The 27287-nt window shown below is 39.2% G+C and overlaps 1 protein-coding gene across 3 annotated transcripts; it reads left to right on the plus strand.

Moving 5' to 3' along the window:
* The first annotated feature begins 379 nt into the window (after window positions 1-379).
* Window positions 380-26534, plus strand: ZMYM5 (zinc finger MYM-type containing 5). 3 transcript variants are annotated; one of them, XM_055542593.1, is made up of 9 exons: window positions 380-535; window positions 1404-1473; window positions 3843-3979; window positions 9125-9629; window positions 9868-9961; window positions 19733-20018; window positions 20910-21075; window positions 21976-22188; window positions 25137-26534. In XM_055542593.1, the coding sequence occupies exons 4-9, from the start codon at window positions 9135-9137 to the stop codon at window positions 25902-25904; spliced, it is 2022 nt and encodes a 673-aa protein (XP_055398568.1). In that variant the 5' UTR covers window positions 380-535; window positions 1404-1473; window positions 3843-3979; window positions 9125-9134; the 3' UTR covers window positions 25905-26534. The 3 variants fall into 3 exon arrangements, with proteins under 3 accessions (XP_055398568.1, XP_055398566.1, XP_055398567.1); XM_055542591.1 differs by lacking the exon at window positions 3843-3979 and having other exon boundaries at window positions 381-535; XM_055542592.1 differs by lacking the exons at window positions 380-535; window positions 3843-3979 and adding an exon at window positions 600-639.
* The last annotated feature ends 753 nt before the right edge of the window (window positions 26535-27287 follow it).

Raw genomic sequence — 27287 nt, forward strand, 5'->3', positions numbered from 1 at the left:
CCAGACCCCTGCCCGCCCAGGTCTCACGGGGCTCCCAGACATTGGACAGGGAGGGCGAGTGGGACATCGAGGCCGCGGCGCTAGCAGCCGCTGCGAGGGCAGGTGGCCCAGCTCAGGTCTTCGGGCCGCTACGGCCCGACAGCCATTGGCCACTGCAGCTAGCAACAGTGTGTCTACACTGCGACGCGCCGGTCGGAGATCCAGGCGGAAAAGACGGGGAGTGCAATGGAGGCGAAAGGGTGTGGCCAACGGCTGACGGACAGGGCATCGGACCACCCCCTCAAGGGGGGAGGTCCTGAAGGAAGGCGGACGCAGCCAGTGGGCGTCCCCGAGGCGCCCAGCCCGCCCTCCCCGGCCGCCAGTGAGGGCGCAGGGGGCAGGGCCTGCCGGGTCGGGCAACGCCGCCGCGGCCGCCGCCTCCGCCTCCTCACCAGCGCTAGAGCTGGGACTGGACCGAGCGGAGTTGCGCGTGTTGCCGAAGGGGGGTGGGCCAGGGGCGGGGAGGTTTGTTCCGCGGAGCCGCAGCCAGAACCGGGTGAGGCTTGTCCCCGCTGTGTCTCCAGTCCAGGGCCGCCGACAGTGGGGGTGGCCGGGAGCGGCGCAGCCTCCGGAGGCGGAGGCGCCGGGAGGCGGAGATGGGTGAGGGCGGCCTCCGAAGCCTCCCACCGACCCGGGACGAGCGCCCCGCGGCGCGGCCGCCGTCGCCGCTACCGCTTCGGGGCCTCCGGCTGCCGGCGGCTCCGCTGATGTCCCAGGCGCGTTGGCGGGCGGCCCGCAGGCTGCGGGAGTGCGGGCGCGGCCGCGAGGGCGGAGTGAGGCGGCCGCCGGCGGGCCTCGGGGGTCGTGGGGTGGGGGAGGGGGCGCCTCCGTGGGCTCTCGTGGCCGAGCTCGCACTCTCCCGGCAGCGACTCTGGGTCCGCAAGTTTGGGGGTGAGGACACAGCCCCCCCGCACCAGGTCCCCTCTTCGGCCTCCCAGACCCCGGCGCGGCGTCTTCTCACGGCTTATTTGGGCGAGTTTCTAATGGCGGACGCGGAGCGGGCAGGTCTCGGGCTCCGGGCCAACACGGGGGTTTCCGCCCCGCGGCGACGCGAGCTGCGGGCGAGTGGGTTCCTGAGGTACAGCGGCGGCGGCGAGCGGGCCGAATCCGGGGATAGGCGTCTCCGCGGGCTCGAGGCCGCGCTCGCCCTCCGCCTCCCGCCTTTGGCTCGCAGGGACTGTGTGGTTGTGTGGTGGTGGCGGAGCCTCGGTGTTTGTGTACCTGGCGCCTCGGCGGCCGTGGGGTGGGGGGTGTGTGTGTGGAGGAGCGCTGAGGCTTCTTCTTGTCCCTTTGATTCCTCTCTGGTGAGCTGGTGCTGCGTCTAGCTTGGCTATAACGAAGTCCGTTTTCATCCTTCTTTCTAGGGCCAGGGATCACCTTCAGGACAGTCTGGTGATAGTTCGGTGATAGTAATTAAGGAGGAAAGCGTCCACGGTGAGTAATTTTACCCTGCGTGTCCGTGGAATACAGTTAGCGCAGTACTAGAGTGTGCTTCCGGAGAAGGCAATGGCACCCCGCTCCAGTACTCTTGCCTGGATAATACATGGACGGAGGAGCCTGGTAGGCTGCAGTCCATGGGGTCGCGAAGAGTCGGACACTACTGAGCGACTTTACTTTCACTTTTCACTTTCATGCATTGGAGAAGGAAATGGCAACCCACTCCAGTGTTCTTGCCTGGAGAGTCCCAGGGACGGGGGAGCCTGGTGGGCTGCCGTCTATGGGGTCGCACAGAATGGGACATGACTGAAGCGACTTAGCAGCAGCAGCAGAGTGTGCTTCTGTGAAATTTACCTTTCTCTTACCTTGAAGGCAGAGGGCTAGTTTCTGGAGTGGACCTTGTCCCCAGAGCCAAGCCAGGGAAGTCCCTGGGAAAGCATGGAGAGTGCGTGCTCATTAGAGTTCTAAGATGTTCCATTTTTAGTGCTTTCTTAACATTTTTTTTGCTTTATAATGGTTAAAAATAATTTTTTTCCATACTGTTGAATTAACTAGACTGATTCAATCTTATCGTTATTCTAAGGTTGATGGACACAATACTTTGTGTGTGTGTTTGTCTTATATTTGAGGAAGATTTGTGTTTCTGTATCCTGATAAAACTCAGGCAAGCATCACATCAGGAGATTTTTTTTTTTAAGAGATAGTCTAGTTCTTACCCTAGTCCCGATTCTGATTGACCACCGAATTACTAAATTGGTAGTGACAGTCTCCATTACCAAGTTGATGTGTTTTTTTTCTTGTTACTAAAAAGTAACCTAAGTACTGTTCATTTTGGTACAATAAAATGCCCAGTTCCCTGTCAGCTGTTGGCGTTAATGGCTTGCCTGAGTCAATAATTTTGTAAAGTGTCTCAAAATGATTTTTAAAAAAATCTCTGATTCTACATTTATTATCTGGGATTCTGTACAGTCTTAGATCCTGCCTATTTTGTCCTTCCAGCTGGTCAGTTTTTCACCAGTCATCAAAAAGAAACTTGTGAATACTGCTGTTTCTCATAGTATTATTCCTGCCTTCCCTCTGCTGTTGTTGCTTCTTGCCAGACTCAACTGTGCACTTAATCTGATATGCTTCATGGCACACTTCATTAGTTAGACAGCTTTTAGGAATGGATATTGTTTTGACTGGGTGATTTTCACAGGATACCTGAAATGATATTTCAGATTATGTGGTAGTTGTGTGAGATGAAGGAATGTGGACAGGGTTCTAGAGCTATGAGGGACTTTATTAGGAAAAGGGAACTAGTGGAGACTAAAAAATTGGAAGGATAACAAATTGCTGGCTCAGTTATTACCACTTAGAAAATCCACTTTTCTCAACAGTAGGTTCCTAGCATAGTTGAGCACAGTGTGGGAAGGACTAGGTTTAGTGCCAGTCAGATTTCATATCTGGTTTATATCTCTGCTCTCTTATTACTTTGGCAAGTGCAAACTAAATAAGAGTCAATAACTGAACCTTTATAAATGCACATCTTATTCAATTAAATACACTTTTTTATCCACATTTTATACGTGAGTAAATTGTGTCTGTTCCCGATTGCTATGAAGATTGTACAGTGCCTAGCCTGTAAGTTATGTGAAACACACACACACATTGTTAACGGTAGCTGCAATTCTTGTGTTTTTTGTTTTCTGATATTTCTTCAGCTTTATCTTTCACTCCTTTTACTGAGTTTTCCATTTTTGGTAAGCTTTTTATTTCTAGAAGTTCTTTTTTAATACTAGAAATAGCAATTTTTTATGGTCTTTTGCTTGTCATGTGTCCGGCTAGAGTTCTGATAGTTGTGTGGATTTCGATTTTGTTTTCTTTTTCCTGCACTTTTCTCTTTCTCCTTGTTTTCTTTTAACAACTTTTTCTTTTACATTATTTTTTATTGGAGTATAGTTGAGTTATGTTTACAGCATTGTGTTAGTTTCTGCTGTACAGCAAAGTGAATCAGCTGTACCTGTATATATACATATATCCCCTCTTTTTTGTATTTCCTTTCCATTTAGGTCACTGCAGAGCGTTGAGTAGAGTTCAGTGAACTGTACAGTAGGTTCTCAGTTATCTATTTTATGCACAGTATCAATAGTATATATATATGTCAGGACTGTTTTTCTTATTTGAGGATTTCTTCAGATATTTTATAATCCTTGGTTGGTCTACTTGTGGTTAAGAATTGAGAAATAGAAAATAGATTAGAAAAATGAGTGGAATGTTTCAACTTGGAGCTTCACTGTAGGATGAATCTTTTTAGGCCAATTGATGGAGAACCTCTGAAGTCATTATCTTTAGGTCTTTCATTTTGGGGGTTCCTAATTCCACAGAAAGGAGTGTTTCTGAGAAGTTTTCTGGGGAAGAGTCTGCTGCTTGGAAGATTGAAGTCTGGATGCCCGCTCTCTGGAAATCAGCCGGGAAAGGGAGCATTTCAAATACATGATATTGAAGCATTCACCAGTGCCTGGTAAACCTGAAACAAAGATCTTTTGTTCTATCCTCTCCAAAGAAGAGAAGTCTAGAACTTGGGCCAGAAAGGGGGAAGACCTGTGATCATCAAAGTGGAGAAAGGGAAGGGACCCGGAATTTCACATCCTCCTTGTTTTAGCTGTCTGTTCCCTATTCCAGTGATATCAGGAGTTACAGGCTTTGAGCCTTTTGATGATTCCGCAGCTTAAGTCAGAAGTTTCTCACTTTTTTCCTTCACTGTTTTAGAGTTAGGCTGTCTCAGGCAGAGTTGGTTAACTATTCATCCACCTGCTCTTCAGCTTATCAAATTTTTTGCTTTTGTTTCTTCTTTAGTTTTTCCTTTTCTTATGAGTATGAACTTTACTGTCATTTATGGGGATTTTAGAAGGGATTGAAGTTAGTTTTGTGTGATCAATCTACCATCTCTTAAGTGCCTATTAGGTACTTAAGTAGTTCTCCTGCTGTTTGTTGTGATTGTTCATTTAATTCTTCCTTTTCCTGTCTCTTTACAGTTGTGAGTAAAACCTCGAGAATCATCATACACCTTTATTTAGTTTTTGATTTTAAATGGGAATCCTTGTAACAGGAAGCTAACTTTGAAATTGATGTTATTTTTATGTAAATATACAAATATTTTTATATTACAAAAGATCTGTTACAGTATAAGTTCAGAGATGCCCTAGAATGTGTTCTAGAACTTCCTAAGTGATCAACAAATTTTTATAGCATGCATCCTTTATGTTTCATAGAGCCTTGAAGATATAGATGTGGTAATAGGTAGCCAACCTTTGGAGCAGTGATTAAATATTTGAAAATACTTTCTTGGTGATTTCTTGTGAGCAGGTTTGTTTACCTTTATCATAATGTGCTAATCTTGTCATATTAATAACTCACCATTTCTATTTTAGCTACTGTTTTTTGAGTCATTTTAATATGTAAGTTCTACCAAATTGTGCATAAACATAATTGAGTATTGACTGGCTAGTAAATTATTCAACTTTTTTTAATTGAAGGTGATCTCAGGAAATTAATGATACTGAGTTATAACTTAAGAATTCAGCAGACATTTTTGCAGCTTTAAAAAGGCATATTTAAAAAACTATAACACTGAACTGCATACTTAAAAATGATTAAAATAGCATTTTATGTTATATATATTTTAGTGTAATCTTTTGAAAAGATAACTAGCAATCGTTAGGAAATAAAAACTAGAATAAAAGTAAACACAATGGGGCAAAGGACCCTAATTTGTGTCTTTGTTTTAGTGTTAACTCTTATCTTTACCGATAATGAAATACCTTCTTAACGTTGCAAGGTTATTACCTACAGCCTAGAGATAATTTGCATATAAGAGTCTTGCTTGGGTTTCAGCCTAGTTTTTTAGTTAGGCTGAAATTCTAGTCCAATTTTTTTTTTTCTCTTGGCTGCACTGTGAGGCTTGTGGGAAGTCACTTCCCTGATCAGGGATTGAGCCCTGGGCCACAGCAGCGAAAACCTGGAATCCTAACCACTGAGCAACCAGGGAACTCCCATTAGATTCCACACATCTCTGTGTGGATATTCCTTTAATTTTATATTAATTATGATTGTATCAAGATGAAAATTAAATAGTTGTAGATGAATAAGATACCACAGGAAGGGAACTTCCCTGGTGGTCCAGGAGTTAGGACTTTGCCTTCCAATGTAGGGGGTGAAGGTTCAATCCCTGTTTAGGGAGCTAAGATCCTGTATACTTCTTGGCCAGAAAACCAAAGCATGAAACAGAAGCAGCATTGTAACAAATTCAATAAAGATTTTTAACAAAAAGATACCACTGCTGCTGCTGCTGCTAAGTCGCTTCAGTCCTGTCTGACTCTGTGCCACCCCATAGACTGCAGCCCACCAGGCTCCCCCGTCCCTGGGATTCTCCAGGCAAGAACACTGAAGTGGGTTGCCATTTCCTTCTCCAATGCATGAAAGTGAAAAGTGAAAGTGAAGTCGCTCAGTCGTGTCCAACTCCCAGCGACCCCATGGACTGCAGCCTAAGAACACTGAAGTGGGTTGCCATTTCCTTCTCCAATGCATGAAAGTGAAAAGTGAAAGTGAAGTCGCTCAGTCGTGTCCAACTCCCAGCGACCCCATGGACTGCAGCCTACCAGGCTCCTCTGTCCGTGGGATTTTCCAGGCAAGAGTACTGGAGTGGGGTGCCATTGCCTTCTCCAAAAGATACCACAGGAAGACAGAAATATTTAAGATTAATTACCAGTCCATTCTGAAGGAGATCAGCCCTGGGATTTCTTTGGAAGGAATGATGCTAAAGCTGAAACTCCAGTACTTTGGCCACCTCATGCGAAGAGTTGACTCATTGGAAAAGACTCTGATGCTGGGAGGGATTGGGGGCAAGAGGAGAAGGGGACAACAGAGGATGAGATGGCTGGATAGCATCACTGACTTGATGGACGTGAGTCTGGGTGAACTCCGGGAGTTGGTGATGCACAGGGAGGCCTGGCGTGCTGCGATTTGTGGGGTCACAAAGAGTCGGACACGACTGAGCGACTGATCTGATCTGAGACATTTGTTGAAATCCTAGGGTGGAGCCAAAGTATTTGCCTGAATACCTTCTCAGTAGAGAGAGATTTATCATTTTTGCACTCTTTAATATGGTCCAGTCAGAGACCAGGGACTTGTATGTCCAGTTATCGCAATAAAAACCTCAGAGTCTTTTTTTTTTAACCCCCATTTATAGTATGAACAAGTTCACAGTTTAGAAAAGTAAAACTCAATTAAGTGAGGTAATTTGCTTAGTGCCTTAGCTAAACTTTAACTTTTTCTCTTTTTGGATAATATCATAGAAATATTTAAAACTTTTTTGTAGGCTTATGTTTATAGAATTAAGAAAATGATAATTAAAGTATATAAACAGTGACTTTTAATAGTGGTTAGGGTTAGGTTTCGGAGAAGGCCCTGGCATCCCACTCCAGTATTCTTGCCTGGAAACTCCCATGGACGGAGGAGCCTGGTAGGCTGCAGTCCATGGGGTCGCTAAGAGTTGGATATGACTGAGCGACTTCACTTTCACTTTTCACTTTCATGCATTGGAGAAGGAAATGACACCCCACTCCAGTGTGCTTGCCTGGAGAATCCCAGGGACGGTGGAGCCTGGTGGGCTGCCATCTATGGGGTCGCACAGAGTCGGACACGACTGAAGCGACTTAGCAGCAGCAGCAGCAGCAGCTTTAGGTTTTAACTTTTTTACAATCTTAAATTTGAAAATAGATAAATACTTAATCTTTTTTTCAGAAATAGATGACTGGAATGAGCTGAGCATAAAGAATCCCCTTTCTATTATTTTCTTTGGGAAGATCAAGATAGAACCTAACAGCCACCAGAGGGCACCATGGAGTCGGCTGTTGCTCTTTCCCAGAAATTGCTCTTTTCCTTTTTAGATTTATTCAAATACAGAAAGAACTAACAAGAATTTGTGTGTGTGTAAATAACAGTTCTTAAATTTCATGATTTAGTTTAGGCGAGTTATTGCCTCTTTCATTTGAAAATCAACCACATTATAAGCTTATTGGATAGGTGTTAACTCTGATCCTAATTTTCGTATTTCCTTTATAACCCTTTTAACTGGTTCCTTAGATTTGTTATTTATCTTTGAAGTACAGTTACACGACTGTTAACTTTGTTTCATCTTAATAAAACAAGGACTTAAGAAATTGTATACAATAATTGCATATAATGTGGTATCTATGAAATAGATTATAGAGTCAGATTTCTTGGGTTTGACTCCTGATTCCACCCTTTCCAGCAGTGGAGACTTGGGCAGGCCAGGCAGATTACTTACTGTCTTCGGAGTCTTAGTTTCCTGATCAGTAAAATGACACAAAAAATAGTTCCTACCTCACTTACTTAAGCATTTACTGAATTACTATATTTAATGATACAGCACCCATTAAGAATAAACATTATCTATTGTATGACTAAGTACTATCACTTAAAATTAGTTGGGAAAATTTTAGAATAGAATGTTACTTAGCATATTTCAGTATGAAATGTTTAAAATTGAATGATGACTGCTGTATGAGTTCTCTTAATTATTCAGTACCCCTACAGATCCCACCTCTTTCACTGTCTTGAGCTTCTAAGAAAATTGAAGCCAGCATTTGTAAACTTAGCTCAGCTTTGCATCTATTGTTTCTACATACTTATATATGCTCCAGTTATAATTGGACAAACCCTTGAACAACATGGGTTTGAACTGCCCAGATCCACTTAATACATAGATTTTTTTCAGTAAATACTGTAGTATTGCAGGATCCAGGGTTGATTGAATCTGTGGATGTAGAACCTCGGATACGGAGGGCCAACTGTAGGACTTGAGCTTCCATGGATATCCTGGGACCAAACCCCCTGTGGGTACTGAGGGACAGCCATACACTTAACTTTTCCCTCTTGCTTTTGAGATAAAGGTGATTTCTTGTTCATGATTAGCTTCATTACCACCTGGTGCTGTGCATATCCTCATCCTCCTCTTGTCTCATCTGCTTTGAGAGCTTTGCTTCATTGATCTTTCACTTCTCCAAATTCTTCCAATTATTTGGATCTGGATCCTTTCCTTTGTCATTCTCTAGTGCATATAGGTACACAGAAGTGTTTGTTAAATAAAACCAAGGCTAAGAATTTGGGGCCTAAAATTAGAGCCCTGAGTGGAAATGCTATTCAGGCTTACCCATATGTTTCCTGATCTATAAAATGAATTAAACTATATGTACCTCATGGGTTTTTTCAGAATTTTATGTAAACCTATAATATAGTATCTGGCAATTTGTGGACAATGACAAAAAAAGTTTCAGAATGATTTAATTACATAGTTATATTGGAAGCAGAGAATTTGAAAATCAATGACAAAACACACTAGGGAAACACAGTTTGGACAATATAATAATTTTAGTAGATAAAGATATATCTGGTATACTAATTGTATTTGGACCGTGGGTTATTGGAGATGGAATTATTTTGTACTATTTTCTATTTCAGTGAAGGACTTACTAATAGATAAAATCACAGAAAAGAATTTAAAATTTCACTTATGCTATTTAATTGCAATAAAATGTAATAATCATAATTTACTCGAACTTTTTTTCTTTTCTCTCTGTTACAGGTTCTTTGGCATGGGTGAATGTTCAGCAGGAAGATTAGACTTGACTGAACAGACTCCTATCTTATTAGGGAGTAAAGCCATGGCAGCTAGTCTCATGGATGTAGGAGACTCATTTGGTGATCCAGCTAGTCCGTTAGTTAATAGATCTAGAAACTCATTGGTGGAAGGTGATAATGGTGATGATGATGATGTTGTGTTTATTGAATCTATACAACCTCCTTCAAGTTCTGCTCCAGTAATAGCTGATCAAAGACATTTTGTATTTCCTGCATCAAGAAATAAAAAGCTTCAAGGACATTATTCTGTCATTCTTCCTTCCTCAAGATATTTGGCTTCTCAGAAGGGAAATACAAGTGAGACAATTGTTATTGATGATGAAGAGGACATGGAAACAAATGGAAGGGAAAAGACAGTTTCTTCCAGTTTTATTGAATGGGGATTTCCTGGAACTAAAAACAGAACCAAAGATTTGGATTTCTCCACTTCCAGTCTTTCAAGAAGTAAGGTAAATGCAGGAATGGGTAATGGTGTTATCACTACAGAATCGACTGTGAAATTCATATTACTAATGTTACAACTTTAGAAGCAGGTTTTAAGCTCTGAATGATGGGCGAGATATGAACTTAATGATTACAAATATAACATCACTATAGAATTCCAACTTGGGAGATGTCGCTAAAGGACTTCAGTCAAGTAATTTTGGTGTTAATATGCAAACATACACCCCGTCTTTAACTTCACAGACCAAGACTGCAGTAGGACCTTTTAATCCTGGTAGAATGAATGTGGCAGGAGGTGAATTTCAGAATGGAGGATTTACAACTCATCATAGTCCTGGTAAGCAGTGAGTGATACTAAATACTCCTTTCACCCTAAATTTGTAAGCGTTTGGCTTTTATTCTTAGTACCTGTATCCAGTTTATTTATTCTATATGTGAAATTTTTTTTGTTAACTTTCATATTAAGATAGAATTTTTTTTACTTAGTAAAACTGCAGTTTACCCAAGTGTTTTATATTTTAACTGAAAACTCCCATAATTCTTACCTCCATCTTTGTTTACCATCTTTAATGTAAAATTCTTAGGCTAAAAGATGGGTAGTGAACTAAAGGATTAAAGTAATATTACATAATAATTAAATTTAATTTGTAATTACATAACTTGATTTTTCAGTTTTTACTTTTCAAGTGTTTACTCTTGGATTGTTTCTGATTTTTGTTTTAAATTAGCACTTTATTAGTTTCTTCATTTTAAATTTGGAAAACTTTCTTTAAATCAGAGATCTATATTTTAAATACGCTTCCGTGGCCATTCGTGTTCTGGTAAAATACAATGAAAGCTATTTAAAATTTAGCAAATCTTTTTTTTTTTCAGCTTTTTCATGACTTAATGTGCCCTTTGTTTTTTTGTTTGTTCTTTGGTTTTTGTTTGCATTTGCTTTTGGCCATCTATCAACTTAGAATTTTAGAAAAGAACTAGAAAGTAACTAGAGCTAAGAACCGAATCACTTATTGTTTAATGGAATGCTAGTATATTTTTTTCTTTAAAATTTTTTAAAATTAATCTTTTTCTCTGATTATGAGAACATTACAGAACATTTGAAAGAAATCATAGTTAGAAATAAGAAACTAGTATCTGTTACCAACCCACTAAGTAGAAGTGACTGACAGCTGTTAAAATTTTAGTTTGTTTGCTATCAGTCATTTTGCCTCCATGGTTTTAAAAATAGAATTTAGAGCATATTATATATAGTTTTGTGTTCTCTTGACTTTTTTAATCTAAGTTTTAAGTATGTTATGTCATTTTAAAAACAGAATTTTCAGTGACTATAAAATATTCTGTTGTCTGAGATATTTATTCCTCTATGGGCATTTATGTTTTGTCATTTTTTTTTAACTGTTGAAACTCCACACACTAAATGTCTTTGTTTACATTGTTTATTATTTCTAAAGGACAGTTCTCAAACTTTCAAACTCAGTTTCACTCTTTGAAATGATTGAGGAACCCAGAGTTTTTTGTTTCTGTTTTTATCTGTTATCATATTAGAAATTAAAACTTAAATTTGAAAAGTACTTAACAATAATTATGTATTATGTGACATATTTTTAATGAAAGATAACTACTTTCCAAGAAATTTAGTGAAAAAAGTGACGTTATTCTGGCTTAGTTGAAGACAGTATATTTAGCTCCTCCGATTGATTTCTACATAGAATGTGTTGCATTGTCTTCTTTTGTTTGCAGTATAAGGAAAAAATCTGGCCTCACATACATACATGATTGTAGAATGGAACGATATGTTACTAGTCTTTTTAGTTAATTATGGATATTTTCTTTTCCTTTTGACATAGCTCCAAAACTTGATAAGTGGTCATTTCCTAAAAGTTCTTACAGTGTGGAATCTGAAACTGTATAATGAACTTTTCATACATTATTACACTAAAATTCATTAATCTAAGGATAGATGCAAGTTTTCAAACATTCTGATTTTCACTTGAAACATCAACTTTTCTCATTGGCAACAAACAGTTATTTTTTTGAAATGAAAAGCTTAATTTAAGAAAATGTAACCAGTTTGTCATTCTTTGAAGGCTAGTGCAGCCTACAGTGCAAGTTTTGCAAGTGCTTTTCCACTGTGTCTCATTGTACTTTGTTATGAAAAGGAAGTGGCTTCTGGATGCTTCCCCATTCATCATACAGCTTCCGCGTTCATCATACAGAGTATTAAGATGTAATCAGAGGCTGAAATTTAGTAAAATTCATACTAAGTTTTACTTTTTCATCAAGGACTTCTTTTGTATAATAAATAATTTCCCTGGTCTTTGTCCATGTTTCTTGGGAGAGAGGCTGAACCCTTGAGATTAACCAATTCATGAAGATTAAGGCTAAGGGAAGGTCGCAAGACCAACCATGTGATTCAAGTAGTTGGACCTTTGAGCCAGCACACCCTCCATGGAGGAGAAAGAGGCTGAGATTGTCTGATCACCTGCAGCAAATAATCCCATCATTCATCTCCACATGGTGATGAAACCCGATATAAACTCTCGACATTGAGATCATTGTAGCCTCCTGGTTGGTGAGCTCATCCATGCCCGGTGGGTGACGCTACCTGATTGACAGAGAATGGGCAGGAGCTCTGCATTGGGATCCTCCCTCTTCTCAGCTTGTATGTCTCTTCATTTGGCAGGTCCTGATTTGTATCCTTTAAATAATACTGATGATAAGTATAAAGCTTTCCTGAGTTCTCTGAGTCATTCTAGCAAATTATCAAACCTGAAGTGGCCTTAGGAAGCTCCCGGATTTGCAGCCAGTTGGCCAGGAATCCAGGTGGCATGTGAAGGGAGGGCAGTCTTGTTGTGGATGTGTCTTTAAGCAGGCCTAGTGCTCACTCCAGGTGTTTAGTATCAGAATTGTGTCGACCTCTCCGTGTTGGAAGAAGAACAGCAGAAGTAAATGTGCCTGATAGTGAGGACAACTTTTCTAGTACAGTTGGGTTCCATTGTGAACAGTTTTACTCATCATTGCTTTTGCACCATTAGTGCAAATGCCAGCATAGTGAAAAAAGACATAATCTGTTTTATTGTGAAAATAGTTCAGCCTGGCACATCCTCTTTTATTTCTTATGTAATGTTGAATAGGAGTGATCAAAGTATAAAGTCCTGTCTGCTTTTTTTTGGCAGCACTGCGGGGCTTGTGGGATCTTAGTTCCCCAACCAGGAATTGAACCCCAACTTTTCAGCAGTGAAAGTACCACGTCCTAACCACTGGACTCCCTTGTCTTGTTCTTGACCTGGGGGGAAGCATTTGACATTTCATCAGTAGTATATTGATTGACATGTCAAATCTCTAAGTTTATCACACTTATTTTCTAGTGAAAAGTTTCTGTAGGTGAAACGGCTAAGTCAGATGTCAGTTTTTTAAAGCTTTTCATGGTAAATGCAAAATGGCCCTCATAAAAAAATTCTGGGCTTTTTTCCATGTTGTAAACTGTCCTCAGGAGTAGGAATATTGTTTAATGTTTGCTAAACTGACCATTTAAAGGTGATAACTTCCTTAATTTATATATCCTGCTTGCTTGCTTAGTAGCTCAGTCATGTCCGACTCTTTGCGAACCCATGGACTGTAGCCCACCAGGCTCTTGTCCATGGAATTTTTTAGCCAAGAATGCTTTGAAGTGAAGTGAAAGTCCCTCATTCGTGTCTGACTCTTTGCAACTCTGTGGACTATACAGTCCATGGAATTCTCCAGGCTAGAGTACTGAAGTGGTTAGCCTTTCCCTTCTCCAGGGGATCTTCCCAACCCAGGGATCGAATCCAGGTCTCCTGCATTGCAGGTGGATTCTTTACCAGCTGAGCCACCAGGGAAGCCCCAGAATACTGGAGTGAGTAGCCTATCTTCTCCAGGGGATCTTCTGGACCCAGGAATTGAACCAGGGTCTCCTGCATTGCAGGCGGATTCTTTACCAGCTGAGCTATCAGGAAAGCCCAAATTTATATATCATTGAACTTTTAAAAATAGATTTGTAAAATATAAATTTATTCATTCATGTTTGTCATCTACTTATTACCATGTACATCTTTTATTTATTGATTTAGTGAAACATGAGAACTAATATAAAAAACTTGTGATCTCTGTGAAGAATGATGTGATAAGCTTAAAAACAGTTGAAGATGTTGAAGACTTGAAATAATGTTCATTGAAAAATTATTCTTTTGGATCTGTTCACTCTTCTTTTAAAAAAATTTTATTTCTAATATAATTGATTTGTTTCTTTCACTTATTTCTTGTTTTGTAATTATTTTCTAAATTTTAGATGTATATTTGTGGAAGCATGAATTCAATCTTATGTACATATAAGGTCTTAAGTTAAAATCAGAAACCTTGCCATGTATATCTTTGATGCTTCAGCCTTGACCTATTTTTCACTTTCTGAAGTAAATTGAAGTTGTGTATTTAATGGTGAAATGGATCAATAACATGCTTTTCAATTTAAAAACATAGCACATAAACTTGATACTTAACTATAAAGGAGCATACTGTGGTTAGATGTGATACTGTCACTCCACTCAAATAGTGGACATAATTGAGACTAGCAAAAGTTGTTTAGATTACTTAGATGTATTTTCATTCTTGTCATCCTTTTATCTCATTAATTCAAAACTGTATATTACTATGATATTTTCTCATGACATGAAATATCAGTGATTTTAAAATATAGCAGAAAAACAAGCATTAAAGGACTCACTTGATATTCATTCATATATATGAAGAAGTTCTTAGCTACATTTGAACTATTTTGTGTATGCTGAGGCAATTCCTTTCTGTTATCTATGAAGTTTGAATGAATTTACAGTGTTCCTGGGTTCTCTGAAGTTCTACTTTGGGGGACAGAAGTTATAGACTATATCCTTTTAAATAATACCACTTTGTCCAGAATTCTTAAAAGAGTGTCTACCAAGTTGTCAGGTGAAGAGTGATGGTGAAGATGTGTCAAGTTTTCTGAAAGGTGGAGTCACTTTTCAAAAGGAATGCCTTGTTGCTGCTTTTTTCTTTGTTAAAATGGAATATAGCATCTTGAAATCGGTCTAATTTTAGTGTTAACCCCAAATTTTGTTTTTACCTGCTGTCAGCTTTGGTAAAACTAACGAATTTTATCAGAAGACATACAGAATAAGATGGCGGCAATTGTATTACTGTTGAAATTGTTATTATTCAGAGTTAAAGCTCCCTCAAAGTGTCTTACTTTAATTGCTGTGAATATTTTGCAGCACAGGAAAAAAAAAAAGAGCAAGATGAGAATTTCTAGAGTTGAGTTATATTTAAATATATGGGTTCAGATTTTATCCTAAAAAAATTATGGTTCTGCATAAATTACAGATAAAACTTGTTTAACAGCTTATGAAAATAGGATTGTGTCCATTAGAACGGACTTTGTGTTATTTAATTTTTTCATTAACCTTTAGGGTATACTTATTACACTGAAAGTTCTTCGGTCATCATGTATCTTTATGTAAATGGCAAAAATCTCATCCAAGAGAATACCTGGAAATTGTTCTTGGCATCTGTGTTGTATCTTTGTTGGATTATAAGCATTTCTGGCCTGGATACTGATTCTAGGAAGTTCTGCTTCTGATAATAATAGATTTTAAACTAACAATTGATAGGTAACACCTGTCCCGCCTACAGAGAATAATGGCGGGGAGACAAAATGTATAAAATGTCAGAAGCGTTATAGAGCTACAAATACACTGGAAAAATGAAGTTTGTCATATCTGAGATGACGCTATCTTCTTGGGGTTGCTCTTCTGTAATGCGAGTTTGGTCGATTCTGGAAATGGCCACTGAGTTAAAGGGGACTTTTAGCAGACTCATGGGGGCCTGCAAGGAAGGACACTGGTTTCAAAACAAACAACAACAAAAACCATTGACCTTTGGATTGGGAATGTGAACATAATCCAGAGTCTCAATGTTTTCTCCAGTTTTTCATATAGAAATGGTAGTCAGGGATATGAGAAGGCAGGCTGTCTGACAACACAATCAAGAGAAAAAAGCAGATACTAGAAGTGAGTCCATGAGGGGTGTGATAATAGGATTATCTGTCTACATTTTAACTGTAGGTTACCTGTAGGAACAGCTGAAAAGAGTGTGAATGAACTAGAAGGTTTATCAGAATATTATCCAGACTGAGTGAGAACCAGAAAGGGGGAAATGCAGAAAAGAACAGAAGGGACTTAGGATACTTGATGAAAAGGACATGTAATTAATGTCCCAGGAAGAGGAAGAAAGAAATGAGGCAGAAGAGGTGTAACTGAAGATTTTCTAAAATGGAGAAAAAACATTAACCTTTGCATTCGAGAATCTTTACAAATACTGAACAGGATAAATACCCAGGAAACCATTAAAAGACATGTACAGAAATCATGGTCAAAAATTGGAAGACAAAAAAAAAAAATTGGAAGACAGTCCTCCCCCTATACATTGTAGCTTCCTCCCCTGAGTAGCAAAGATCGCTCCTGTGTCCTGCCGACTCTGTGTCATACACAGTGAAATGTCACTCAAGACCTTGCTTATCAGGTCCCTCCCCCTATCCAGTAAAAACTGTTGATGTCCCCTCAGCTCAAAATATTGGAAGCATTCCAAATGCCCATCAGAAATAGAATGATAAGTAGTATCAACCACATAATGGAATACTCAACAGTGGGAACAGTTGAACAGCTATCTTCAGTGTGTGTGAAACTCAGGGTACAGATTACCTGATGACATATGTGAAGTTCAAAATAAGACAACTACTCTGACGTCAGGACAGGTACGGCTTGTGGGAAAGAAGGGAAGTGATTGAGTTGAAAAGACATGAGGACCTTTCTGTGTGTTTATCTGGGTGGTGGTCATAAAAGTATAGGTGTGTTCATGCTCAGTCATGGCTGACTCTTTGTGACCCCGTGAACTGTAGCCTGGCAGGCTCCTCTGTCCAGTGGATTCTGTAGGCAAGAATACTGGAGTGGGTTCCTCTTCCTTTCTCTAAGGGATCTTCCTGACCCAGGGATTGGACCTGCATCTCCTGTGGCACCTGCATTGGTAGGTGGATTCTTTATTGAGCTCTGCACTTAAGATATTCAAGCTTCACGTGTATGTGTTGCTCTTTAACAACTAAAAAACCCCATTGAGACACTAAAGTAACTTCACTCAGACCAACACTTAAGAAATACTAAGATGTTATTCTTCAGGAAGTAGAGTTTGGATGTGGGAAGAAAGAATACCTAAAACTCAAAGTAGTGTGTCTGGCATGTACTGGTTTCAGGCAGACCACCTCTGCCTTCTAAGTCTTGGTTTTTCTTGGTGTAAGGAGGGGTTTGCATTAATCTACTGGGCCCCTTCTCTTAAAATTTACTCTGGGGACAGAGCGTGGAAAAATGTGATTGAGACTTCTTTTATTTAACCTGGAGACACTAATATAATAAATAAAATAGGAATTTGATGGAAGAAGAAACTTTGAGGGACTTCCCTGGCAGTCCAGTGGTTAAGAATCCACCTGCCAGTGAAGGGGACATGAGTTCGGTCTCTGGTTTGGAAGATCCCATATGTCACAGGGCTGCCCGTGGGCCATGACTCCTGAGCCTGTGTTGTAGATCCAGTGAGCTACAACTACTGAAGCCCTTGGGCCCTAGAGCCCCCTGCTCAGCAACAAGAGAAGTCACTGCAGTGAGAAGCCCATGCACAGCAACAGAATCCCAGTGCAGACAAAGATAAATAATACTAAAATAAACTTGGAAATTAGGATAAATTAAATGGTTGCAGTATGAACAAAGAAAACATTTGCTTTATTTATGTATGCGTCAAAGCTGAAGTGAAAGAAAATCTATTAGCAGTAGAAGTTTTACTTTTCATAATTATGTATAACTGTGTCCCCTTTAAGTGTGGGTAAGTATACAAATTTACAAGCCCAAAGAACCCCCTTGTGTTTCTGTGGTTAAAACGCCATGCTTTTTCACCAAGAGTATAGGTTTGGTCCCTGGTCAAGGAACTAGAATCCCACAAGCCACCTGGCATGGCTAAAAATAAAAAGCCCAATTTTTCTTTCATAGTAATGGTAATGGGAAATCTTGCAGTGCTTTGCATTTATTTCTGTTATTAAATCTGCTTTGTTATCCACATGATCTACAGAGAAGTTGATCCCAGAATGCATCCTGTATTTTATAGATAGAACATGTAATTTTTGTTTTCTAAAGAAATAGTTCAGAAGTAGGCAGGTGAAGCAATAAACTTACGGGCATTTGGTAATAAAAACTTTATCAGGGGAACTCTCTGGCAGCCCAGTAGTTAGGACTTTGAATGAGGGCCCAGGTTCAATCCCTGGTCAAGGAAATAAGATCCTATAAGATGTGTTTTATACCCAAAAAGAAATCTAAAAATCTTTATTGGAATATACTTCATGTTTGCCAGCATATCTTCCTGTGGAGTGAAAGAATTTCTTTGGTTACTTTTTTGGTTCTGTTTTGTTTTTGCCTATTAAGATAAAACGTCAAAAAGGACAAAATTAGAAGCAGCACATGGGAATTTAGAAGTGAAAATAGAATTGTTAATATTGCTAGTATTCTGAAAGTTGTTTGGAGCTGTAATAAGTGAAGGGGCCATAGGCCTTTTGCTAATGACAAAAGCTATTTTTGAAGAGTGATTACAAAATAATTCAGTACTCTTGGGCCATTTTTCTTATCTCACTCTTGAGCTTTCTCTCAAAGCTTCATCATTACCCTGGAGTGAATTAGAAATGCAGATCTCAGGCCCCTCACTTGACCTATTAGTTTAGAATCTCTGTGTAAACAAGATTCCTAAATGATCGTATGCATGTTAAGGCACTGTAACCCATACATAACCTGTACCATTTTGAGGCAAACAGCAGAGTGCCTCGGTAAAGGTAGGAGAGCTGGGTCTCCTGCCCATACCACCTCACTGATACCTGGAAATAGTCTACAGTAACTGTAGACAGAGTTGCTTTAAAATGCTATGTCTAAATTACATGTATTTTGAAGTATTATGGAGGTAAGTGTACTAATATCTACAGGTTACTTGAACTACATAACAAGATAGATTATTTAGAGGGATGAATAAATAGAAAGGTGTGATAAAGCAAAACCAGTAAAATAGTATAGCATCTACATGGTGGACATGTGGGTGTTAACAGTAAAATTCTTTAAGCTTCTCTATATGCTTTAAATTTTTCATAATAAAATGTTAGGGGGAAGTTGTTTTCAAAATGGATATCATATACTAGATTTTTGGAGAAGGAAATGGCAACCCACTCCAGTACTCTTGCCTGGAAAATCCCATGGATGAAAATCATGGATGTAGGCTACAGTCCATGGGGTCCCAAAGAGTCCGACACGACTGAGGGACTTCATTTTGATGTGTTGGAGAAGGAAATGGCAACCCACTCCATTGTTCTTGCCTGGAGAATCCCAGGGATGGCGGAGCCTGGTGGGCTGCCGTCTATGGAGTCACACAGAGTCAGACACGATTGAAACGACTTAGCAGCAGCAGCATACTAGATTTTAGTCTATATTTGCACATTTCTTTATAACGTGTTAATATTTTCTTAGAAGAGAAAAAGTGCCTTAGGAAATGCCCTGTGTACAAAAGTGATGCTCTAGTATATGCATTGTCTCATTTGGCATTTTATTTTTTTCCTGCTGTGTGGCTTGTTAGTTCCCCAACTAGGGATTGAACCTAGGCCCTTGGCACCTAAGGCATAGAGTCCTAACCACTGGGCCGTTAGGGAATTCCCTCTCATTTAGATTTCATAACACTGATAGGTTGGGTGTTAATTGCAGTTTGTAGCTGAGAAAACCAAGGCTCAGTTTAAATTACTTGCAAAATTTGTAGCACAGAGGGTCTTAACTTAGAGATGCTGGTTACTCAGTGTACTATTCCAGGACCACCATTTCTGTTGCTGGCACAGTATAGCTTTATTCACTTAGAATATGAAGTGGATTGTTCTGCTGGGTTGTAAAACAAGCCTCCCTTAATATTCTCTTGTGCAAAATGAAAATTTTTAAGTATCTTTCTGATGTGAATTTTTAACTGTTTTCGTGACTTTCTTGTGTGTTTTATTTTTAAGATTCTTGGATCTCCCAGTCAGCATCCTTTCCCCGTAATCAGAAACAGCCAGGGGTGGATTCTTTATCACCAGTGGCCTCGCTTCCTAAACAGATTTTCCAGTCTTCTGCCCAACAGCAACCCACTAAAGCAGCTAAAATCACTTGTGCAAACTGCAAAAAACCTTTACAGAAGGGACAGACAGCTTATCAGCGAAAAGGATCAGCTCACCTCTTCTGTTCTACCACCTGCCTTTCTTCCTTCTCTCATAAGCGTACTCCAAAGAAACGAAATGTGACATGTAAAAAGTAAGCTGTACCCTTCAACACACCTCCATATGATTGGACACTGGTAGTATGCATGTGTGTTCTGAATGTCCTTACAGAGTTGCAGAGATCGATGGGTAGAATCGATGCACAGAATCGATGCCCAAGTGTCTTCCACTTTACAGAACTTGAGTTATCTTAGCATACATCAGAGCTGTGGGTCATTTGTACTGTACTTACTCTTCACAGGAAAATGGAGTTTAGGTATTGAAATAAATGGACCCTGTCTTTTCCACTGCCTTTTCCTCACCCTTTCCCGCACACTCTATCTTCTACCTGGTTGATTGTCCCCTTTTTGAATGCTTTTAGAAGTCATAACCTGTGGCAAGGTTCTAAAGGTCAACCTGTGATGACAAAAATTGCTTTAGTTAATTTATGGTTATTTATTTGTTTGGCTGTGCTGGGTCTTAAGTTGCAGTACTTGGGATCTTCAGTCTTCATTGTGGCATGTAAGATCTTTAACTGTGGCATGTGAGATCTAGTTCCCTGACCAGGAATTGAACCCAGGCCCCCTGCATTGGGAGCACAGAGTCTTAGCCACTGGACGACCATGAGTCTCAACAAAATATTTCTGAATCGCTTCCCATATTATTTAGGAACTCTTAGCAGTGAAACCAAAATGTGGATTTTTTCTAGATGGATCCAAAAATTACAGTTGATTCCTAGGATTAAATCATGAGAAAATGAAAAATGTCAGTTGTTATTCATATATTTGACTTATATTAAAATGCAGTATTCTGGGGAGTTCCCTGGCAACTTCTGTGGCCTGGCTTCAGTCCCTGGTCGGGGTGCTGAGGGAACTGATATCCTGAAAGCCACGCAGCATGACCAAAAAGAAATGTTCTTAAATTGTGTCTGTCCTTTGCATTTCAGAGATGCACCTACCAAAAAAGCTACCGTTGTTCCTCAAGGGGAGTCAAGTGAACCCTTCCCAAAATGTTTTAGTACATCTCATTTGTCTCCCTATGAAGACAGCCAGAATCTTCGAAAAAGAGTTCTGAACAAATCAAGATGTACAATCTGTAATAAACTAACAGAGGTCTGGAGTTTTATTTAAGTTACTATCTAGATTAACCAGGATAATTTTAACTTTTAGGTGCTATTATATGTTCTGCGATCTACCTAATAGATGTGTCCTGAATTCCCTCAGTGAAGTTGAAGGGAAGAATAGGCATATGTTAGAGTTGTCTCCTAACAAACGTCCCCTTCCCATAGAATGAGGAGTAAACATGTGCTTACATGGAATTGAATGCAGTCATAAAGAAAGCAGTGGTTTCATGGTGGATTTTGTTCTTATTGGCCACACTAAATGAGAATGAATGTAGGTTTAGGGCATGAAGGAAACAACCAGTCCTAGAAGAACACATAGAATAAGTGGAGTGGACATATGTAGGTCATCCCATATTTCCTAGGTGGCACTGCTGTCTTCCCAGGCATCCAGGGAGTGCTCAGTTGGCTGAATTTGGTCTGGGTTACCAGGGAGCCATGCAAATTCTGGACAGGATTTTATCTCAGCTACCACAGAGCTGAGCAGAGCAAGAACTTAGGTCCTTACAGACACCATCCTGAAAGTGGGTGATACTGGTGCCCACTGGCCATCCCCCACCCGTTTTCTAGGGCAGTGAAGTTTATAATACCTACAAATTCCCTATCCATTTGTTTTAATCAAGTCATATCAAAACCTATCTAATTCATTTTCTGTTATTCTTAAATATCTCTTATTTTACTGCTTTTTATTCTATGAATCTTATTTTTACTTTTTACAAGAAATCAAAGATAAAAATGAAAGAGTAGTATAATGTGCTTTTTAATATCTTTTACCTGAATATTTCTTCCACTGAGAAATTACTGGAGATTCTTTGTTGAAAAAAAAAATAGATATATCAGGTATGACGTAAATCTGGTTGATTTATTTAATAAATATTGGTTTTTCTTCTAGATTCGGCATGAAGTCAGTGTTAACAATGTGACACACAAGCTATGCAGTAACCAGTGCTTTAACAAGTACAGGCTGGCCAATGGTCTAGTGATGAATTGCTGTGAGCAGTGTGGCGAGTACCTGCCTGGCAAAGGAGCTGGGAACAATGTCCTGGTTGTTGAAGGTCAGCAGATGCGATTTTGCTGCCAAAGTTGTGTTAACGAGTATAAACAGGTAATTCTCTTTTAATGAGTTTTAAATGATCAAGCTTGCAGTAACCGTCCTGTTAGCTTTCATTAAGCAGATTTTTCTTAGAATCTCATTTAGTTCCTTTGTCAGTCTTTCATTGAATATTACTCTCAAATGAGTATTGAAATTGATTGATCTAAGCTTGCTTGCTTTAAGACTTGACGTTTTGCAGACATTACAAGGAGTAATTTTCTCCTGTACTGTTTTGCGTCCCCACTAGTTCCAATTACTCCATAGTCTCAACAATATTTGGTGTTGTCTGTTTTGATTTAATCTATTCTAGTGAATATGAAATGATTATCTCATTGTGGTTTTAATTTCCTGATAACTGCTGTTCCTTTTTTTATCACGTGTATATCTTTTGTAAAGTATCCAAGTCTTAGCTCACTTTTTTTTTAGTTCACTTTTTTATTGGGTTGTCTTTTCTGTTATTAAGTTATAGGAATTCTTTATATATTCATTTTACAAAAGGATACATTTCTTTTGTAAAATGTATTTGGAAGATTTTTCTATTGGACAGTGTTTTTGTCTTTTCTCAATGTTTTTGAAAAGCCCAAGTTTTACATTTTGGTAAAGTCCAATTTACTGTTTGCTTTTCTGATTAATACTTTTTGTCTCTTGTTTAGGGTGTCTTTGCCTACCAAGGTTATGAAGATATTTACCTATCTTGTCTTCTTTTTAGGTTTAAATTTTATATCTGTGATCCATCTCAAGTTAATTTTGTGTGGGAGGGCTTTCCTACTGATTCTGTGGTTAAGATTCTGCCTTCCAATGCAGGGAACACAGGTTCAATCCCTGGACAGGGAACTAGATCCCACATGCTGCAGCTAAGAGCTTGGCATCAGTGAGTGGGAGCTAAAGATGCAGACAGACCTGCAATGGGCCAGACAGGCCTTCACAGCAAAGAATGACCTGACCAATATATCATTGGTGCCAAAGTTGAAAAAAGATGAGAAGGCAGCTGGAGGGTGACTGTGTGTGGTAAGCACAGTGGCAGAGAGAACTAAACTTGCATCCTCCTCATTGAGAAGTCAATAGCAATGCCTAAAAGTGGGAGGAAAAATCAGTAAATAGTGATACAAACATGTTGTGATACTTGGAAATAAACATGGAAAGAATCATCTAAAAATGTTCAAAGTACTTCTGGGAAAAGGGATGTTTTAATTAATTGAATTATTTCTTTTAATTAGTCAGATGTAACTAGTTGATTCTCTTTACTAAATGTTTATTAACTTTCAATTAAATAAAACCTTCAAAATAGTGTTAAAGATACTAAAGTTCAGAGAAGGTCTTCCCCAGAGTCACACAGCTAGGTTCGACCTCATGTATAGTACCTTAGGTAATGTGAAGAACTAAGATCTTGCAAGAAAATATGTATATGTATATGCTGTGTTCGCTCTGATGCCAACGTTTAATTATATGTAAGCCTTGAGTTTCCTGATGATCTACACTGAATTCAATTTAATGATCCCCAGGAAGATGAGTCTTAGATGTGGGGGAAATTGTGACAACTTGACTACCTATTCATTACCAAGACACTCAAGAAGGAAAGAAATAAGACCAAGGCTTGAGTTTGGTTGTTTAAAAAAATAACATTAGCAATAGTCCTTGGCATTCTGTCTCTTCTTAAATATGCTCTTTTGGTATCGTCTTACCAGTCCCATAGTTTCAGCTAATACGTATTTTGATGACTTCCAGAAAATATCTGGAATATATATTTATTCAGTTTCACACCAGTATGTCTGTCTAATTTCCCTTTGAATGTTCCACAAATATTTGGAACTCTGTCCACAACTGACACTCCAAGCCTGCTTTCCTTCTTTGTTTCCCAAATCAGTAAATAACCCCCCATCCAGTCAGGTGTCCAAGCAGAAACTTTGGGTTATTCCTTACTCCTCTGTCTTAGCCCCCAGTGCCACTCATTTCTCAACTAACCTGGATTCTACTTCCTAACCCAGTCCTGGCTCTGCCCTGTGCCCACCACCATAGTCCTAGACCTGACCACCGTCCCTTCTTGCCAGAATTGGCCCCACAGCCTCCTGGCCATCTCTGTTCCCTGGTTTCCCTGAGCACTGGAGACCAGGGTGCAGTCAGAGCGGTCTTCCAGGGCACACGCCACATCATGTCACTCCTGCTCTGCCTCGGTGCTGCCTCTGCATGCAGGACTGCCTCAGAGCAGTGCTCTTGGTTCCTTAGCTCCATTGTTTACCGTGGTCAGGTTGTACCCTGTACTAAAATACTAGAGCTAGCAGATGCCCTTCACAGTGCATACATTTCTTATTTTGACTCGTGTGTGTGTGTACATTTTTATTTTATTGACCCCAGAGTAGCTAATTTTAATTTTTATTAGATGAAATCATATACTATATGGTACCTTGTGACTGAATTTCACATATACTGTTTTCAAGGTTCATCCAAGTTGTAGCATGTATCTTTACCACACCTAATTTTATTGCCAAATAATATTTCATTGTATGGATAATACCACATTGTTATTTCTATTTTCTTGGCTCTTGTGAATAATGCTGCTGTGATCATTTTGTACAGTCTTTATGTATTTTCATTTTTGAATTGCCACTCTTCGAAAGTGGCATAGGGTCACTATGGTGACCATATGTGTCACCATAGGATGACATAGGGTATCTTATAGAGTGACTGTTAATTTTGAGGAATTGCATTATTTTCCATTTTACATTGCCATCAGTGCCTTAGGAAGGTTCCAGTTTTTCTACATCTCTGCTAACACTTGTTATTATCACTCCTTCTATTGTAGGCATCCTGGTGGGTATGAGGTGATTTGTAATGGTATTGAATTGTATTTCTTTGATGATTAATGATAAGCATCTTTTTCATATGCTTACTGGTCATTTGTATATACATTAACTTTTTTTAGTGTTAATAATGTAAGAAAATTATAATCTATTTTTCCTCAGATGATAGAAACAAACTTAAAAAAAATATTAGCATCAGAAAACAGAAAAAGGAATGCTGTTGGAGAAGAAAATGAAAGAGAATTATATGGATCATTGAACATACTTCCAGAAAAAATAGAAGAAATACCAGAAAAAAAGGAAAAGACTTCAGAACTACAGGTTTCAGCAGAATGTAGCCTAGACGCATCAGTGGTCCAACAGAATGTGAATTTACCTCCTTCCATGTCAGACATAGCTGATAAACTTCAAGAGCAACTGGGAGAGAAACCATCAGAAGACTCCATTATTCCAGCTGTGCTTTCTGCAGATCCAGGTACATGGCCCCGAATTTTGAGTATTAAACAGAGGGACACTCTAGTTGAAAATGATCCACCTCAAGTAAGAAATTTTAACTTCCCAAAAGACAGTACAGGGAGAAAGTTTTCAGAAACTTACTATACAAGAATTCTTGCAAATGGTGAGAAAACCACTAGATCCTGGTTACTTTATTCGACCTCGAAAGATTCTGTGTTTTGTCTGTATTGCAAACTCTTTGGGGAGGGAAAAAATCAACTGAAGAATGAGAATGGGTGCAGAGATTGGCAGCATTTATCACATATTCTTAGCAAACATGAGGAGAGTGAAATGCACGTCAACAATAGCGTTAAATATGCAAAATTAAAATCTGATTTGAAAACAAGTAAAATTGTTGAAGCTTCAGAACACAGATTACAGGAGAGTGAGGGGAAGGATGGTGTGAAGCTGTTGTACACCTTAGACCTGATCTGACATGACATGAAGAGGTTGAATACTTATTCAGAGTTGTACTCTGATAGTTGGTGCTTTGTGCTGAGGCTCCCAGATAGTGCTTCCTCCGCTCATTAGTAATTATAGCAAGTTACCTCGTAAAGATGGTTTCTGCTCCAGGTTCTCATGATTAATGCCCATTCCAGTGAAGGCAGTTGTTGATCTTTTCAGTCTTTCAATTCACATCTTTTAAAATGGGCATTTCAGGACTGACTTTTGACCGGTGTGATTAATATTTTGTTCTGATTATCTTAAAAGAGGGAGAAAAAGCCTTGAATTTATCAATACCAGTTGAACAAGATACATATGTGAACAAGTATTGTTATTTAGAAATAGAATGGGATCTGAAACTGCAGCTTTTTGCTAGTAAACCAAATACTTATGGTTTATTTCATTTGGGCAAAATGTTATTTGAACAAAGCAGCATCATTTGTTATGTTAAATGAATTAAGGTGGGTAATTTGTTTTTTGGTTTTGTTTTAATTTATAAATGTTTTAGCTTTTATTGTCATGTGAAAACTATAAGCATGAAGAATATACCTATTTTTATGTTGGTACAAATATAAAATATATTGTTGGTATAAATATTAAAATAAAAATATATTAAGTTAATCTTTATGTGTTGTGGCAGTTTTTTTGTTTTCATCCGAAGGAAAAATACACTCATGAAAATTGAAAGAAGGGTGTTGGTTTTTTCAGGTAGTCAGTCATGTTCCTTCACCATGTATTTACTAACTCTCCCTTGTTTCTGGTTTCTGATAGCAGTTCTGTCATATATTCCATCCTTACATACCCTTGTCTCAAGGCTTTTCCTGTGAAACAAAATGGTATGTGAATGGTGGCTGGAGCAGGACGACATGGGGCACTTGCAGACTCTGTCAGCACAGAAAACTTTGGGAAATAACCCAGAACATCAGTCTCATTAGTTTATAGCCGCTTCCTGACAACTGGGTAATTTTCAGTGTGTTTCATACTTGGGTCTGAATGAGGCTTTGGAATAATTCCAAAATCCAGTTTCTTCAGAGGCCTGCGAGGATACCCAGAGCATAACAGGTTCTGAAATTACTCTGCAAATGCTTTGTGTGCCCGTTATTTTGTGAGCACTTACCAGTTAATTGAATTACTGATGTGTCATGTGGTTGTATTAGACACTTGTGTAATCTGACCAAACAAATGAAATCAACCAGTGGCCATGTTCAGCACACTGCAGGCACACCTGTGAGGCATGTATAATGAGTTAGGTGTGAAAAATTCAAAAGATATAGGTGCTGAGTTTATCCTTGTTCACTGTAAATTTCAACTTTTTAGTGTGTATGAATGTTTCATAGTGAGATGTTGAAGAAACTAAATTCTGAAGATGATAAG

Source organism: Bubalus kerabau, chromosome 12 (assembly GCF_029407905.1).
Source record: "Bubalus kerabau isolate K-KA32 ecotype Philippines breed swamp buffalo chromosome 12, PCC_UOA_SB_1v2, whole genome shotgun sequence".
NCBI lineage: Eukaryota > Metazoa > Chordata > Mammalia > Artiodactyla > Bovidae > Bubalus > Bubalus kerabau.